At 41.7% G+C, this 18,708-nt stretch overlaps 1 protein-coding gene across 1 annotated transcript in view; it reads left to right on the top strand.

Annotated features, from left to right (window-relative positions):
- ITIH2 (inter-alpha-trypsin inhibitor heavy chain 2) overlaps positions 1-15,390 on the top strand; it is a 34,970-nt gene extending 19,580 nt beyond the window's left edge. Inside the window, exons 13-21 of the mRNA XM_037065969.1 lie at positions 509-694; positions 1,073-1,212; positions 2,624-2,793; positions 7,661-7,798; positions 11,676-11,789; positions 12,187-12,385; positions 12,939-13,111; positions 14,334-14,445; positions 15,104-15,390. Coding sequence (XP_036921864.1) covers positions 509-694; positions 1,073-1,212; positions 2,624-2,793; positions 7,661-7,798; positions 11,676-11,789; positions 12,187-12,385; positions 12,939-13,111; positions 14,334-14,445; positions 15,104-15,251 — 1,380 coding nt within the window. The 3' untranslated portion in view covers positions 15,252-15,390. The remainder of the gene's footprint in view (positions 1-508; positions 695-1,072; positions 1,213-2,623; positions 2,794-7,660; positions 7,799-11,675; positions 11,790-12,186; positions 12,386-12,938; positions 13,112-14,333; positions 14,446-15,103) is intronic.
- The last annotated feature ends 3,318 nt before the right edge of the window (positions 15,391-18,708 follow it).

The raw sequence follows: 18,708 nt of genomic DNA, 5'->3' as shown, positions 1-18,708 counted from the left end.
ACATTAAGAATACGAATTCCTTATTTAGTTTGACTAAATAAACAAGAAACAAGTGTAGGAGGAGACTAGACTGCACCCTACCCTCTGTCACTACCAGGCACCATAAGTCAATGGTGGGCACCATATTTAAAACTTGCGGACAGAGAGGGATAAGTTCTGGTTTGGGGTCTATCAACCTAGCTGATGTTTCTGATTAGGAGTGTCCCATTAGGTTTTCATGCTGGTCATAATAGGAAAAAATATCCTGGGCTCTTAGGCCAATGGTAGTATTCTTAACAAGTCTTTATCTTCTCTGTGTTCCAGTTTGTCTGATAATTATGAGAATTTTCCTTGTTCCATAGCTCTCCACATAGGTCCTGTGAGAAGAAAAGATGTCTGTTAAGCATTTGAAGAATCTCAGAGAAAAATGCTTTAGACCTATAAAGTGGTATCAAAGTAATGATTCCTCTGTTTTTTTGTTTTGTTTTCTTTGTTTTTTGTTTTTGTTTTTGTTTTTTATGAATTGTAGAAATTCTACAACCAAGTCTCTACTCCATTGCTCCGGAACGTTCAGTTCAACTACCCCCATATGTCAGTAACAGATGTCACTCAAAACAATTTCCATAACTATTTTAAAGGCTCAGAGATTGTGGTGGCAGGAAAATTTGACCCTGAAAAATCGGCGCAATTACAGAGCATTATCACTGCAACCTCGGTACTTCAGCTTATCTGCTTATTCTAAAAATACTAACTGGTCCTCTGGATATGGTCCATTGGGTGTATTAACAGGCTAACACTGCATTCAAGAACCGTGCATGTACCGGTAAAATAAAAGCAATAGTGAAAGGGAAGGTGTGACACTGTCTTGGCCATCTTCCCAACTATTGTGTAAATCCTTACCCTTTTCACCCCAGACCAATCGCAAACTCCAGAAGTATGCCCTTGACTTCCTCTTTTGTATTCCTTTGAAACATTTCTCCTTTAAGTTGCTTAGTACCCTGGTTCACTCACTGTGGGTAGGTATGAAAATGGGAATTGACTGACTATAATTCTGCTCTCCTGGTGTCTTTGAACTGCACCTTGCATCATCCAGGCCAGCACGGACTTAGTCTTGGAGACCCTGGCCCAAATGGATGACTTGGAGGATTTTCTATCAAAAGACAAGCATGCAGATCCCGACTTCACCAAGAAATTATGGGCCTACCTGACAATCAACCAACTTTTAGCAGAGAGGTAAAAACTGCGTACACCACAGGGATTTGCAAATTGGAAGATTTGCCTTGAAAACTTGGGGTAATGCACAAAAAGATTAGAATAAAGAAAGGCAGAAAATTGTCATGAGGTTTGGATTATTAATTTCCACTGGTTCCTAGCACTATAACTAAAGCTGAGTTCACTATATTTTATTTTGTTTTGAGGCAGAACATACATAAAACAAAGTGTGTGAAGTACACTGATTTTAAGTATACAGTTAAATGAAATTTGCTATACATCACCTATGTAATCGGCACCCAGATCCAGATAGGAAAGGCTTCTTTCATCTCTGAAGGCTCCGTTGCTCTCCTCCCCACTGAACCCCCGCCACCACCTCCGGCAGGAATCACTGTTCAGACATTTGTCACCATCAATTAGTTTTGTCTGCAACGGCACAGGTTATAATCCAGCGAGAAATCTATGATTATGTGATTATGATATCACGTAAGAAAGGGCTCCCTAGTTGTCATTTGTTTCATCTCTGGCTTCTGAGCTGAACTGCATTGAAACTCTCCAATAAAAAAACTATATTTTTAGAGCAATGGATGGTTCTTTGATCACCTGCTTTGGAGTTACGTACAAGTGTTGAATAAGAACATTACTATTCCCGAGCCCACTCTACCTATTCTATCAGAGTCTCAGAAAAATGGAACGAAGTCATCTGAACTAGGTTGGAAAAAATTACTATAACTACTCACAGAGAAAATCTATGATGTCAATAAGATTATAAACAGACACATGGCTTTAAGCTGTGGCTTTGAAGTGAGCGAGAAATACTTCTGCCCCTTTATGGAAGCATACTGGATGCAGTTAAAGGCAGATAGCATATTGCTGCAAAAGTTAAATATTGATTTTTTTAAAAACAATCCCTGTAAAAAGAGATCAGTGTTTGCTGGGGTTGGAGGGTGTGGAGGATGAATAGGTGGAGAACAGAAATCTTTAGGGCAATGAAGCTACTCTGTATTACCCTATATTGTTGAACACATGTCGCTATGCATCTGTCCAAACCCACAGAATGTGCAACTCAAGAGCGAACCTTAATGTCAGTGATAGGGTTTGCATGATAATGATGTGTCCGTGTAGGTTCATCAATCATAACAAATGTATTCATGGTGGGAATGTGGATAATGGGGGAGTTCGTGAGTAAGGGTTATTTGGGAAATCACTGTACTTCCCACTCAATTTTACTGTGACCTTAAAACTCCTAAAAAAAATCAAGTCTATTAAAAAATTTCTTAGGACTGCATGACTAGATAAAACACTAAGTTCATTCTACTTCCCTTGATGGCCCCCAGGGTCCTGGTTGTACACCGGAAGTGCGGGGGTGTGGGCCTTTAACTCAGCCTTAAATAAAGTGAACCTCTGTAATGTCTCTGTTTCTCCAATGCAGAAGCCTGGCTACTACAGCTGCTGAGAAAAAGAAAATTACAAAAACAATCCTGCAGATGTCCCTGGAACATCACATAGTGACCCCACTCACTGCCATGGTGATTGAGAACGAAGCTGGGAACGAGCGCATGCTGGCCGACTCCCCTCCGCAAGACCCTACTTGCTGCTCAGGTCGGTGTTTGGGTCTGGTGGAGAGACACCATGACCCCGTTTCCACAGGCTGAGTCGAGGTCTCCAGGCCTCTCCGCCTCTCCCCCTCCCGTCCCCCTCTAGCTCCCAAGCCTCTGTCCGCAGAGCTCTTCCTGTCAAATTACTGTAAGGACAGTTTATTGCCATCTTTGAACAGTTTCCCTCACATTTTCCAAAGGAATTTTGATAACTTGTAAACCCCTTCACACATTTAAAAAAATCAACATTAACATTTTTTCATCTTATTTAAGTACTTGCAATGTATTTAATGTCTGATCTTATAATGAAATTGTGATATAACTCCTTTAAGTGTATCCAATGAAATTGAATACCAGATTCGTTCTTTTTAAAATATTTTTATTTTTTAAAATATGTTTTATTGATCTGCTATTACAATTACCCTGATATTTCCCCTTGGCCCCACTCCACGTGGTACCCACATTCCCTCCAGCATTCCCCCTCTTAATTCATGTCCATGAGTCGTGCATATAAATTCTTTGGCTTCACATTTCCTGTACTGTTCTTAACATCCCTCTACTTTGTACCTACTAGTTACGCTTCTTAATCCCTGTACCTTTTTCCCCATTCTCCCTTTTCCCCTTCCCAGCTGATAGCCCTCCAAGTGTTGTCCATATCTATGATTCTGCTCCAGTTCTGCTTATTTGCTTGGTTTATTTTTTTTAGATTCAGTTGTTGATAGTTGAGTATTTATTGCCATTTTAATGTTCCTAGTTTTGATCTTCAGTTTCTTAAAATAAGTCCCTTTAACATTTCATGTAGTAATTGCCTGGTAATGATGAACTCCTTTAGCTTTACCTTGTCTGGGAAGCACTTTATCTGCCATTTGATAATAAATGATAGCTTTACTGGGTAGAGCAATCTAGGTTGTAGGCCTGTTTTCCACCACTTTGAATAATCCTTACCAGTCCCTTTTAGCCTGCAAAGTTTCTTTTGAGAAATCAGCTGACAGCCTTATGGGAACTCCTTTGTAGGTAACTCTCTGATTTTTCTCTTGCTGCTATTTATTTTTTTAAGATTTTATTTATTTATGTATCTTTAGATGGGAAGGAGAGAGGGAGAGAAACATCAATGTATGGTTGCCTTTCATGCGTCCCCTGCTGGGAGTTGGCCTGCAGGGAACCTGCCTGCAACCCAGGCATGTGCCCTGACTGGGAATTGAACCACGATCCTCTAGTTCGCAGGCCTGTGCTCAATCCACTGAGCTACACCAGCCAGGGCTGATTTTCTCTTGCTGCTTTTAAAGTTCTCTCTTTATCTTTAACCTTTGCAGTTTTAATTATGATGTGACTCGGTGTGGTTCTCTTTGAGTCCAATTTGTTTGGGACTCCCTGTGCTTCCGAGACTTGTATGTCTATTTCCTTCACCAAATTAGGAAAGTTTTCTTTCATTATTTTTTCAAACAAGTTTTCAATTTCTTGCTCTTCCTTTTCTCCTTCTAGCACCCTTATGATTCGGATATTGGTACATTTGGAGATGTCCCAGAGCCATCTTATTTTATTCTTGTTTTTTTGAATTCTTTTTTTCTTTTTGTTGTTCTGATTGAATGCTTTTTTCTTCCTTATGCTCCCAATTGTTAATTTGACACTCAGTTCCATCCCTTCTACTGTTGGGAGTTTCCTGTAGATGTTTCTTTATTTCACTTAATGTCACTTTCATTTCTGCCTGGGTCTTTTTATGCCATTGCTTTACTCAATGAGTTCTTTGAGCATCCTAATCACCAGTATTTTGAACTTTGCATCTGATAGGTTAGTAATCTCTGTTTTGTTTAATTCTTTTTCTGGAGTTTTGTTCTGTTCTTTCCAATGGGCCATATTTCTTTGTCCTCAACTTGTTAGTCTCTTGTGGTTGCTTCTTTGTGTAAAGAAGAGCTGCTTTGACTCCCTGTCTTAGCAACATGGCCTGTTGTAGAAAAGCAGACCTATAAATTGTGTGGGGAGGAGCCTTAGGTGATCGCCAGGGCAGGACAACCCACGTCACTGCTTTGTGGCTCTGTGTGTGGGGAGGGCTCAGAGAGGGGACAAAGACGGTACTTGACTTTTGGAGGTTTCCCTGGGAAGAAAACGTCACTCAGTACCCGCCCTATTTCCACCTTGTATGCCACTTGTGCCCTTCCGGCTATTTCCCTGGTGCTGAATCCCAGAGGGGGTGCGTCTGTGTAAGTCCTAAGTGCATGTGGGCCCTTTAAAAACAGTCTCCTGATAATCTGGCAGTTTCTTCTGCCGATCCAACCTCCACGGGTTTTTGCAGCCAGAGGTTATGGGGATTTATCCTTCTGGCACTGGAACTCTGAGCTGCTGGGTGGTCTGGTTTGAGACTGGGATTTCTCACTCCAGAGGCATCCCTTTCAATTCATACCTACCACATGGGCATGTGGGACTGCCCATCCTGCCCCCTTGTTCCTCCGCCTCTCTGCACCACTCCCTCGGCTCCATGCCACTCCCATTGCTCTCTGCCTCTCTGTGCCTTTCCACCTCTCTCTGCATCTCCACCCCCCCTACCAGTCTGGATGAATGTGGCTTCTTTAAATTGTTGGTTGTTGGACTTCCACATGAACTATATTTTCATTTTAGTTTTTTGGCAGAATCATATTCTAATGTAATATATTTTATGCTCGAAAGTCTTTTATTAATCCTTTTATTTCATCCTTCTCCATAAGAAAAATATGTATACAAATTTAATTTTTTCAGTTTCTTGTGCCATAAGATTCTGAGTGTTCAAAGGTTTCTTTTGGATTGAGTTTTATTAAAACTATGATGAAAGATGGCAGGGTAGGCAGATATGGCTCACCTCTTTGCACAACCACATCAAAATTACAACTAAAATATGGAACAACCATCCCTCAGAACCATCAGGTATCAAGTTGAATGGAAGTCTGACAACTATGAAATTATAGAAACCACATCCATCCAGACTGGATGGATGGGGGGTGGGGGGTTGGAGATGATGGGCAGATGAGAAATGGTCTAGTCCCACACTCACGTATGGTGGGCAAACATTTGGAAGGCATATCTCAGGAGCAAGGAGTTCCAGCCCCGCACAAGGCCCCCCCAGACCAGGGCTCCAGTGCCAGGAAGATAAGTCCCCATAACTTCTGGCTGCAAAAACCAGCAGGGATTAAGTCAATGAAAGAAACTGCTCTAGCCCCAAGCAATTTCTCTTAAAGAACCCCCACACAGACTCACCTACTTAGACTCACTCCCTCTGAGCTCCAGCACCTGGGTAGCAGCTTGAAAGGCACCAGTGGTATACAGGGAGAAAGTGAAGTGTCTGTCCTCAAGGTGAATAGAGGCCATTGTCCCCTTTCTAAACTTTCCTCCACAAAGCCAGCAAGCTGGTGCTATATCCGTGGCTCCATCAACCTGGTTAACACTGTTTGACCTGCCTTAGAGATCCCCAGAGATTCTGCTGTGCCCCACATGCAGCCCCACCCAAGCTGCTTTTCCATATGAATGGCTGGTCTTTGCTGATGCTTCACAACACCCTAAATCCTATCAAACAAGCAGCAGCAGGCCTTACTAAGCCCCCAACCCTTGTACCTCTTGCTACATGGCCCCAGGCCTAGCATTAGCAGCAACCAGCCTAGTTTCACAGTTTGGTTTCACCTGGGAATCTCCAAGCTCAGCACAAGTGGCAGCCATCTCAGATTGCTTTATAGCTCCCATAGGGCTCCCTAGGCAAAACACTTGTGGGGCTGACCTTGGCCTGCACCACCGAGAAAACCCCAGGGCCAGCACACCCAGTGGACAGCTGCAGACCATATTAGAGCACCACCACCCCACTCCTGCACAGCTGCCCCCACAAAGGGCAGAGATTGGTGGTCAGTGGTCACAGCCAGTCCTTGCAGCTGACTGGCCTGGGTAAATCCCTCCCATTGACCTGCCAACAGCAACCAAGCTTCAACTAGAAAGGGAGGGTGTACTCAGCCCACATGTTGCACCTCAAGTACCAAACTTGGGTAATAGGAGAGGCTGTGCCACTGGACCCTATAGGACACTTACCACATTAGGCCATACTAGCAAGACAGGGAGCAGCGCTACCTAATACACAGAAACAAACTCAGAAAGACTGCCAAATGTAGAGTTCCTTGTCCCTAGTTAAGGAGTAGTTACATTAATACAGTCCTAAAATTCTGTTTGGCCCTTTGAAGGCAACCATGAGACTAATGTGGCTCCCAGTGAAAATGAGTTTGACATCCCTGCAAAGGGAATATTTTTTGAATTTTCAGTTTTGTCCAAGTGAGAGAGATGTCAGCTATACAAGACTGGCCCAGGATTCAAGGAACTCTGACTTCTGGCCTCCCAGTTACATTGGATTGGAACATCTAAATTTGTCTGGGTAAACTGGCATATCTAAGTGATGCTGCATCACCTAAACAAAATGCCTAGGTGAACTGGCATTTGCTTCTCAAAGACAGGGAAACTGACTGGATATCAGAAAGCCAAATGAACTATTTGTAACCAGTACAGTTTCCTCTTTGGGAAACTAACCTGCTCAGATTACTTTTTGGTGGGTAAATGGGCATGTATCAGGTAGGTGCCGACCATAATCCAGGATTCTCCAGGGGCTGGCTGCACGTTATCTCTCCGGCCTGTGTTGAAGGCGTGAGGCCCCTCCCCAGCTCTGCGGAGCAGCCCCTCCTGCTGCAGGTCCAAGCTCGGGTCCCAGACTCTGAGGAGGGCCTTACGCCAAGCCCGCAGCATGATAACAAAGAACTCAGGAATAAAAATAATAGGAGAAAACCTTAGCTGAGAACCTCTGGAGCCTGCATAAATCTTGGAATCGTAAGCAACTTACCTGGAAACTAAAAGATATGGGTTTTTCTACCTAGGTGCTCTGTATTATGGCAGCAAGGTTCCTCCAACTTCACTCCCATCTTGGGCCAACCCTTCACCGACACCCAGGATCCCAATGCCTGTGGAAGGAGCTCCCGTGCTTGAGTCCACTCCTCCTCCGCATGTGACGACAGGTGAGAGAACTGCAACACGGCTTCCACATCCCGAGTCTGCATCAGATCATAATACATGGAGCACTATGCATCAATAAAATCACTATGTTCTGGCAAATTAGCTGACTAGGCATCATTGCCTTCTGTTGAAAGAAGGTTACTCCATGTGTTAGTCAAAGTGTGGTTAAAACAACGGAAATTTGTTTTTTATAGTTCTGGATGCCGAAGTCCAAGATCAAGATGCCATCAAGGTAGATTTCAGTACTTTGGCTTGTAGGTGGCCACCATCTTCCTGTGAGTTCACATGACCTTGGGAGAGAGAGACCAAAGGCAAGCTCCCGGTGATCCTTATTATACAAACACTAAATCCAATCATGGGGGCCCACTCTCATGACCTCATCTAAATTATCTCCCACAGGTAGCCCATGTATACAATGGAGATGTTCATACCTGCCCTGCTATAAGGTGGCTATAAGGTTCCTGGTTCCTAGTAGAAGCTCAATAAACATGAGCTACTCTTATGCTCATGGACCCCAGGCCCTGGAAATCTATGAAGTTAGTCATGGGAGCCTTCAATGTACTTTCAGTGTGATCAAAATTGAGGCTGCATGGACGAACTTAAACACAATGCTTCTTTCTGTTGCCTAGACCTGTATCCACTCAATGTGACAGCCCTGATTCTTTTGCATACAAGAAGGTTTGATTGGTGGGATTGAGTTGAAGTAAAATGGCAAAACAATTGTTGTCTTTAACAAAAACAATTTTTTGAACAAAATGTTTCAAAACATATTTGAGAAGAAGGGAGAAGAAAGCATAATTAAGTAATTAAAAAATTTTTTAAGGAGTTGGCAATCTTTTGTTTTGTGTTTTAACGATGCCCTCTAGTGCTCAGCTCCAACACAAAGTCAATTAAACAAGCATTGATTGAATACATACATGAGCTTGGTGGTATGAGGTATGCAAAGAAATGCAAGGTTTGTTCCTGCCCTGGATTAGTTTATTCCCGATTCTAGATGTCAGAACACACACTTGAAAATGAGTGAGCATAGCAGAGAGGTTGGGAGAGTGGGCTTTAATCAGGCAGCCTGGATAACAGCCACAGCTCTGGCACTTATTAACTCCACGGTGTAACCTTGGACAGGTCACATGTCCTGTGCTCGGAGCGAGAGTTAATGTTTGCAAGGAGCTTTGTGACCATATCTGGAAAACTAGCCTGTCAATGGGTGGCAGCTAACTCTTCCAATTTTATCCTGGAAAACACAACCGCTGCTGGTTTTCAACTCAAACCTCCTTCTTCAATCCCTTTGATTACTGAGGCTAGAAGCCTGGTAGTGCTGAGTTGTCCCTCTCTACTAGTTACCAACTATTATGGATTTTACCAGATGTCTCCTGAATGTTCCCTCCCTCTCCAATCCCACTCACCATCCCAGTTTCTTAAATTTAACATTTCCTACCTGGGTTACTGCCATTTTAGCTGCTAAATGACCTTCCTATGTCTGCTTTCCAATATTTTTTTAAATTTAATTAATTTATTTTTTTAGATTTTATTTATTTATCTTTAGAGGAAGGGAAGGAGAGAGGGAGAGAAATATCAATGTATGGTTGCCTCTCATGTGTCCCCCGCTGGGAACTGGCCCGCAACCCAGGCATGTGCCCTGACTGGGAATCGAACCGCGATTGTGTGGTTCACGGGCCTGTGTTCAATCCACTGAGCTGCACCAGCCAGGGCAAAATATTTAATTTATATTATAACCAACATTTTCCTAAAATGAAGTTCAAATCATGTCCCATTTATTCTCAAAATCCTTTAATAGTTATTCAACAGAAGAAAGGTCTGTTCTTTTAGCACGGTGTTCCATGGTCTCCATCACCTGCCTTTTAGTCTGATCTTTTTCTGTTTTCTTCAGGAACCCATCCTCTATTCACACCACGTTACTTTCTAAACAAATCATCAATTTTCTTTTTTTTTTAATTTTTTAAATTTTTTAAAAATTTATTTATTTATCTTTAGAGGGGAAGGAGAGAGGGAGAGAAACATCAATGTATGGTTGCCTTTTGTGCGTCCCCTGCTGGGAGTTGGCCTGCAAGGAACCAGCCTGCAACCCAGGCATGTGCCCTGACTGGGAATGGAACCGCGATTGTCTGGTTCGCAGGCCCACGCTCAATCCACTGAGCTACACCAGCCAGGGCAAATCATCAATTTTCTACCTCTACACCATTCCTCATTCTGTCCACTCAGAATGAAATATCTCTCTTTCTTGTGTTTTAGTCTTCCCTTCTTCCCCTCGTACCTTGAAGGCTTAGTTCAAAAGCCAAACCCTTCATAAGACCTTTCTCAACTTGCCCAGGTGGCGTCAGCCAACCTGCATCTTCATTCTCAGAGCACTGTGCTAGGCTGTTATTGTATCATCTTCTTTATTTTAGTTGATGTCAGTGGTTGTGTCTGCTTCCTTGAAAGAAGGAAAAACAATGTTCTAACTGTTAAAGAACATAATTATTCGTGACATTTGTGAAAGCATGGTAAGGAAGATTGTGTCTAAGGAGGGACAGAGTGGGGACAGGGATGGCTGCAGTGGGGTTTGGCAGTGGGGGAGACAGACTGCACTCAAGTGCGCATGCAGCGTGGGAGAGTGGGACATTCAAGACAAGGAGCAGGGTGGGGGTCGGTGGATGAAAAGTCTAAGAGGAAGCAATCAGGGGAAGCGGGTCCAGGCTAAACACTCCTCACAGGATTCTTGCTAAAGGCAGAGTGGTACTATCAGACATCAGCTGGTGGGTGGTGGGGACGAGGATCCTGATCAGGGCGTGAGGGTGGTCCGATGTGGAGGGCGGGGTTTCTGGTTAAACTGATTCAGCAGTACCTTTGCTACAAGAGAACAGTGCAGAGTCCAGCACAGAAGTCCCAGGGTTGAGGCCTAGTTGAGAAGTTCAAGGGAGCCTGGATAGAGTTTGGTCAAGGAGAGAAACTTTGTCACTCATTCATTAAATTGGTACTTTCTTGAAGGCCATGACTTATCTATAGCTACAGTGAACATGGCCTAATTTAGTGTTTTGCACATAGTTGTTTTTTTTCTCACTAAATATTTGTTGAATGGTTAAACAAACAAACAAGATCAGCCAGAATAATGCTGTCCAGTAACAAAAGAGTATTCGGTAATTTCTTGGGAGCAGATTAATCTTTTATTGCTCTTGGAATAAATTAATCTGTATGCCAACAAATAATATTATGTCTTCTTTATTTTATGCACTGTGTATGCCTACTTAATAAAATACATGGCTATTTATCTATCTATATATTCACTGTATATATTTACACATATGTAGTATATACGTATACATGTGTAGTGAGTATGTATGTCTTATTCCTTGTGCCTTTCTTACTCATTTTTATCTCTAACCTAGTGCATACTATATTTTTAGGACTATAAGTTGCACTAGACCATAAGACACACTTAGGTTTTAGAGGAGGAAAATAGGAAAAAAATTTGAAGGAAAAAATGTGGTAAAATATTTAATAACCTGTGACCCCACTCCATCACCCCCCTTACCACAGCAAGCCAGGTAAGCTACATTCTGACTATAAGATGCACCTCCATTTTCCTCCCAAATTTGGGTGTGTGTGTGTATTATAGTCCTAAAAATACTGTATGTGATAGCTACCAAATAAGTATCCACCACACTTGTAAAGTAACTTAAAGCTCTGATCGAGGCTGTTTGAGAAAGGGGTGAAGAGTATGGACCACTGGGCTCCCGGTGCTGAGACAGTGCCTAGCAGATAGTGGGAGCACAGTAAATATTTGTTCTTGTGAAAGTAAAGATGTTTAGGAATAAAATACTTTTCAAAATCTTCTTCCCTTTTATGATGTTCTTATTTTCATTTTCTTCATATATTTTCCAGTTGAAAATGACCCACACTTCATCATTTACCTACCAAAAAGTCAAAAGAATATTTGTTTCAATATTGACTCAGAACCTGGAAAAATCCTCAACCTTGTTTCTGATCCAGAATCAGGTAAAAATAAAAAGATATGATACTTGAATTAGACAATTAGATCTTTGTCACGCTGCACCGCCACTGCCTGAGATTTCTTTCTCACCGTAATAGAAGTCCTATGTTTTTCAAATTCCTATAATTAGTTAGAAAAAATTGTGTAAATATATTTTTAAGTGTTTGAACTATTAGGAAGAATATACTCTTTCTCAGTATAAACTAGCATATTGTATAATATAATTAAACTATAATAAATTACAGCTATATAGAGAGAGTTACAGAGGAAGAAGTAGGTAAATCCTAAAGCAAAATGACAATGGTATGGTATGTCCAGTTTTATAAATTCAAATTATGGTGCCCACACATGAAAAAAGAATGGCACCCAAGAGAGAAAAAAATCTTTTTGTTCCTCCTGTAGGGATTTTGGTCAATGGACAGCTCATTGGTGCCAAGAAGCCCAAGAATAAAAAACTAAGCACCTATTTTGGAAAACTGGGATTTTATTTCCAAAATGAAGACATGAAAATAGAAATTAGCACTGAGAGCATCACCCTGAACTGGGGCTCTCGTACATCGGTCTTATCCTGGTCTGACACAGCCCAGGTCACTAATCAGAGGCAAGTATTATTATGTCTGAATTTGGGCCGGTCCTTGACACATGACATGAATAAATCCCGACATCTGAGGCATGAACATAAACCTTAAAATCATCAGTTTAAATATAAATAAGTTAATGTTGAGAAAAATTCTTGCTACCCACCTGCCCTGCTCCTACCAGCCAGAGAAGCCTGCGTCTGGGTCACCAGGGGCCTCAGTGCTAACCTCCTGCCTAGCGCATAGTAAGTTCTCCATAAATCCAAGTTGGGTGAGTGACTGGGTCCATCAACTGAAATCCACAGGCAACTGCGTGTCAGAAATGCCCAGATACACTATGATTATGTCCCGTGAGTAATAACTTCCCTTTAGTAACTGTTTTAAAGTATATATATAACTGGTCAGAATTTCTCAGAGAAACAAAACAGCATTTTGTGGCAAAAACATGGAAAAGGTCCTAGAAGGCTAGTGGGATTGTACTGGAGGGATGAGCGTTCATTTGAGGGGTGAGAGGGGCGACTTTCTAAGAAGAGTGTGCTCTGGAAGTATTGCTTCTATGTTCAACTTTTCCACTAGGGTGCTTGTGTCGGTGAAGAAAGAGAAAACTGTGACGATTACCCTGGAGAAGGAACTGTCCTTCTCTGTGTTACTTCATCGTGTTTGGAAGAAGCATCCGATCAATGTAGACTTTTTGGGGATCTACATTCCCTCCACAAACAAGTTTTCACCTAAAGCACATGGACTAATAGGTAAAGTGTTGATTAACCATCTGATGAGTGTGGGGCCACGCTAGGGCTGGAGCAGCTTAGGATAATGGTGGTTAGAACTTGGGGAAGTGGTAGGTGTGAACTCAGAAGCGTAGAACCCATGTTCTGAGCCCGGGTCTTAATTTGTAAAGGTGACTGAGCGACAACACAAAGAGGCCAATGCAACTGGAAGAAACATTAACTGTTAGTCCCAGTTTCTCCTAGAAACAAGAGGCATGGCTGGCCATGCCAGGCCACAGGAGGAAGACCGGGTTTTGGCCGGGGGAAGCAGGAGCAAGTGATAAGGTCAGGCCAGAGTGGAAACCCCCTTTATAGGGGTTTCCATGGAAAGACAAGGCAGAGCAGGGTAGATTAGGGTTGGCCATTTTGAACGATTTCTACGGGCTTGGGGCTATAGAGTGGTCTCTAGCTGCCTGGTACGTGGCCCTGGCATGACGTCTTCTGTGTTATACGGGCCGGCAGATGAGGTCTGGCTCTGGGTTGGTTAAGTTGTGTACCCAAAGCATGCTCCTGGGAGAGTCCTTCGCTATCTTTCAGAATTGGCTCATCTGGGAGGGGCAGTTCCTCCTGAGCCAGACAGGGGTTTTAAGTTGCTCAATATCATAATATATAGAAAGTAAGAAACACAGCGGTGCAGGGTGTCTCAGTAATGCTCTATAGTGAGGACCTTTACCATGACAAACAAGGTTTTCCAGAACCTGGATTTCATCATCGCAAACTAGGCAAGAGAAGAGGCAGGTAAATTTTAAGTTTTATGATGAAGACTTCTTTTTCTAACTGAAGACAGGTGAACTGGCTGAGAAAGTCTGTGATAATAAGCACAGCATCTAAGCCAACCTTCCCTACTTTTTAGAAAATGGTTTCCATTTAGGCCTCTGACATCCCAAATAGACCTGTTTCTGTGATTTGAGCTATGCTCTCGGGTGCTGAACTTCACCCCCAACCCCACTCGGGATTTGATTTTACTTCAGATCCAATAGACCAGCCTCCTATGCAAAGTGACTGTGAAGTGAACAGCATGGATTTGCTCTCAGGAGGGAGCCACACCTTTCCTGGCGCTGTGCCCTTTTTCTCTAAGGGTATCTTTCCGCTCCAGAAGTTCTGGAGGGAGGACCAACTGGTAGCTTGGATCAAATAACCAGCTTGTCTTTTTTGTTTATTCTTGGGTAACATGTAAACCACTGCCTAGCCTTTATCTCACCAGGCCAGTTCATGCATGAGCCAAAGATACACATCTTCAATGAGCGACCCGGAAAACACCCTGGGAAGCCAGAGGCGAGCATGGAGGTGAAAGGACATAAGCTGGTTGTCACCAGGTAAGTCTTGGATGCCTATGAGAGAACGAAAAGGGCTCCTGCTGGCATTGGACTTGCACAGCACGACCTATGTCAACCTAAACCATCCATCATCCACCAGGAAGGGGCGCATATACAACCTGTGCACACGGACACTGCATTTTGTCCCTCTGAAATGAAAATGGTGACTCTAGATATATAATTAATCTCTTGTTCTCACCCTCACACATTAGAGGCCGAATCACTGAAAAAGGCGATCAAAGGAGGAAATCATAAAAATACCCACATGCCATCATGCTAGAAAATGTAGATTTTTTAAAAATTAAAGCTAGAGCCTTCTTTTCAACTGCGTGAGGCTATGTCCACAACACTTGAGAGTTGTGTTCCCACCTCCCTTCCACTTCTAAATTCATTTGCCCTCCTTACTTTGCTGGAAAAGTCCATGTTGGTCAGTCTCAGTCAGGGTTATTGGAACTACCAGAGGACACGGTTTGTTCTGTCCTCCCAACACGCAGCTGCAGACTTTGATGACTTGGGGCATGGAGATGGGTGGGGGCGGGCAGATCCGGCGGTGGAAGGGGAGCCAAGAGCGGCTGGGGTAGGGAGCATGCCTCCTTCGAGATATGCAGCTGCCATGCCTTGGTCTGTGCCCTAACCACGTGCACCGCTTTCCTTGCAGAGGCCTCCAGAAAGACTACCGAACAGATCAAGTGTTTGGAACAGATGTTCCCTGTTGGTTTGTGCACAACAGTGGAAAGGGGTTCATTGATGGACACTACAAGGATTACTTTGTACCTCAGCTCTATAGCTTCCTCAGATGGCCTTAAAGGATTTTAGTTTTGGAAATTACATGTATAAATATACATTTTTCCCCTGCCACTCTTACAGTCACTCTTCAGTTTGAATAATTTAAAAAAACTAACCAGATATTAACACATATGAAGAAAATAAATGCTTTACAAAGAAGCGTTGGGGTTTTGTTGTGTCTTCAGATGCTAACGCGTGTTCATTAGGATGATGCGAAGAAAAGCTGCTTTGGTGAGTCAGGCTGGCATCCAGGCAGGGCCCTCCATGTGGCATTTCCTGTGACTTCACTTTGCAGGTCTTCAAGCTTGCAGGGTTTTTTCTTTTTTTTTTGCAATGTATATTTTTATGTTGTCAGTTATGTGGGAAATTCAGTTATGAGGTTATATGGTGAGCATGAAATAAGATCAGAGTAAATTATAATGCATAAGGAATTGACTTGTACAATCATGAAGGCAGATAGTCCAAAATCTGCAAGGCAAGCCAATGGTGCAGGCCAGGGAAAGCTGATATTCTGGTTCAAAGGCCACTAAGCAGGAAGAACCAATGTTGCAGGTGAAGTCCAAAGGCAGTGACTTGGGGAAGGATCGGGGTTTTTCTGTTCAGTACTTCAACTGATTGGTTAAGGCCCACCCACATTGAAGAGGGACTCTGCTTTACTCAGTTTACCTTTTTAAAGGTGAATTTCATCCAAAATAGACACACTCAGTAAAATGTCTGACCGACTCTCTGGGTACCCCATAGCCCATCTAAGTTGACACATAAAATAAGCCATCACAAGGCCTTAGTTGCCACTCTCATTCTGTTAGGCCAGCCCTTCTCCAAGTAAAACAAAATACATTTGGGTAGATGTCTTCTGATTAAATGATAATCCTTTAACAGTCTTGCCTCCCTGACACTATTCTAAAATCACCTTGGAAACTGTTGCTCTTAAATTCCTCAGGCTCGAACACTGCTCAGGGTATCGTTTCAGATGGCTAGTTGCATGCAGTACTGACATCACTGTGAATTCTGAAGTTCCAGATGCTTCGAAGCCCCTCTGTCTGTGAAGCCACAAGTGTCGTACAGATCTAACAGGTCTCCATATGTGTACCCTCCTTAGGAGTAATCCTCGTAGGTCTTTCATTTTGTTCATAGCTAAGCAATTTCTAAGAGCAATGACCTTTCATTTTAAACCCTAAATTTATTTCAAGATAACTAGCAAATTATGTCCTAACAAAAGGCTGAGGGCATTAATAAGGCAAAATAAGTAAACAAGAAATAGAAGGTGAAATCAGGTGACTATCATGTCCACATTAGTACAGAAGATTTTGGTGATACAGTCCAAGTCTTACCCATTATAATTCTTTGCTTTCCTTTGTTTATAACTTTCTTTTAAAAATCAATTCCTGCCATGGCTGGTGTAGCTCAGTGAATTAAGCATGGGCTGTGAACCAAAGGATCGCAGGTTCAATTCTCAGTCAGGACACATGTCTGTACTGAGGGCCATGTCCCCAGTAAGGGGTGCATGAAAGGCAACCACACATTAATATTTCTTTCCCTCTCTCCTTCTCCTCTCTTTAAAAATAGACAAAATATTTAAAATCAATTACTGAAATGTACATATTTTCACAGCCACATTGACAAAATTATTTATAAAAACTCAAAGGTACTTTTATGACATTTTCTATAATTTGGTAACAATCATTTTTCATTTTAGAATGTGGACAAAATTACCTCTTCTTGAAATACTCAACCCATATTTGAAAAAGCAAGTTATTATATTTTGACATAATTGTAAAATACTAAACAAATATTATTTCTGTAATATAATCTCAGTACTGAGATAAGTGGCATTGCCTTTTAGTTTCATTCTTTTACAAAAATTGGTCACCTTTGATACATTTTTAAAGAATCTGTTTTCCATTTCCTATTTCAAAAATACTATTTAAAATGCTAATATACAATAGACTTCAAAAATGGGTTCTTACAGTTATTACTTGGTAAAAACTTTGACTTTAACATTGCTACCTTTAGGAAGTTTAATTTGATTTGTAGTATTTTACTTGTGCTTCGTTGTTTTTAAAATAATGATGAAAATGTTGGGATGCATATTTATATGCAACAGATATCAAGCAAGAGTCCTATAAAAAGAAACTAGATTTAAAATTAAATTCATGTTATTCAAATGATCAAAACTTATTAATAGCTGTTTTTGAAATTCATTGCCTGTAAAAATTTTAATATGGTTCATGTGTTTCCCTTGATACCAGAAATATGCCTTCTCTATATAAATTAATTTTGAATTACAAATGAATAACCACTTTTGAATTCCAAACAAAGGAACCAAATTAATGGGAATCACTGGAAAGGAAGGAACTATTCCATGTCCACCCTTTGATTAGTTTCTGAAAGTATTATGCTCTCAGTGATGAAGGAAAACCTGACAATTACCTATATTACGTTTATTTTGTGGAGCACCTTGCAACCCACTGGTAATTGATCAATATTTAATTTTATATAGAGCTGGAATTTGTCATATTAATCATCTTCACCATTTATGCAGTGTCTTCAAACCTTTTCCTAGGTATCAATCCAAACAGTTTCTGTTAAACCAATTAAACACATATGCCTTGTCAAGAAAATGAGAGCCTATGTTTCAGAAAAACCAGACTTTTGGCTCAGATCATTTCTCTGTCATAAATTTGCTTGTTTTTTTAAAATATACTGAAAATTAAACAAGGTTTCTTAGAGTTGGAAACCTGGCAGTTCAGAGCAACAAATCAAAAAGGGGAATTAAAGACTGTCTCAACGCACGGTAGAAATGAACTATGAATCAGGTCTGTACCTACTGGTCTGAGGTCTTATTCAAATCATTCTATATGCTTTAAAGGATCACTTAGTATCATGAAAAGAGGCATCTTTTCTTCAGCCTAATCCCAGTTGGAAGTGAGTCCGAAAACCCAGTATGACCCAGCCCTTAGAAAAAGGCTGTTTGCACTCTGAATCCCATAGAACACAACAACCAGGGGTGTCCAACCTGCGCAGCCCATGGGCTGCATGTGGCCCAATGCAAAATCCTAAGTTTACTTAATTTTTTTTTTTTTGCTCATCAGTTTTCGTTAGTGTTTGTGTATTTAATGTGTAGCCCAAGACAACTCTTCTTCCATTGTAGCCAAGATACTCCAAAAGATTGGACACCCTCCCTTTTAAAATTATGTGAACTCTAAATTCCGTTTTGTTTGTGCATATGCAAATATGTGAGGTGGGTTTCCGTCTTTTGCATCCCTACATAATATACTGCTTTACGTATTTAAAAATGCATAGTTCAACATTGCTGGTGGGATTGTAAAATGGTGCAGCCACTGTGGAACACAGCCTGGCGGTTCTACAAAGTGTTAAGTACAGCTGATTATCAGGTGAACCCCAACACGACTCAGCAACCCTACTCCTAGGAGCAGAAAGCGTATGTTCACACGGAGTCTTGTACACAATGTTCAC

The sequence above is a fragment of the Sturnira hondurensis genome, unplaced genomic scaffold, assembly GCF_014824575.4.
Source record: "Sturnira hondurensis isolate 20B ecotype Veracruz unplaced genomic scaffold, ASM1482457v3 Scaffold0016284, whole genome shotgun sequence".
NCBI classification, from domain to species: Eukaryota; Metazoa; Chordata; class Mammalia; order Chiroptera; family Phyllostomidae; genus Sturnira; species Sturnira hondurensis.
The sequence above is the reverse complement of the archived record's forward strand: the minus strand, read 5'-3'. Positions and strand labels throughout refer to the sequence as shown.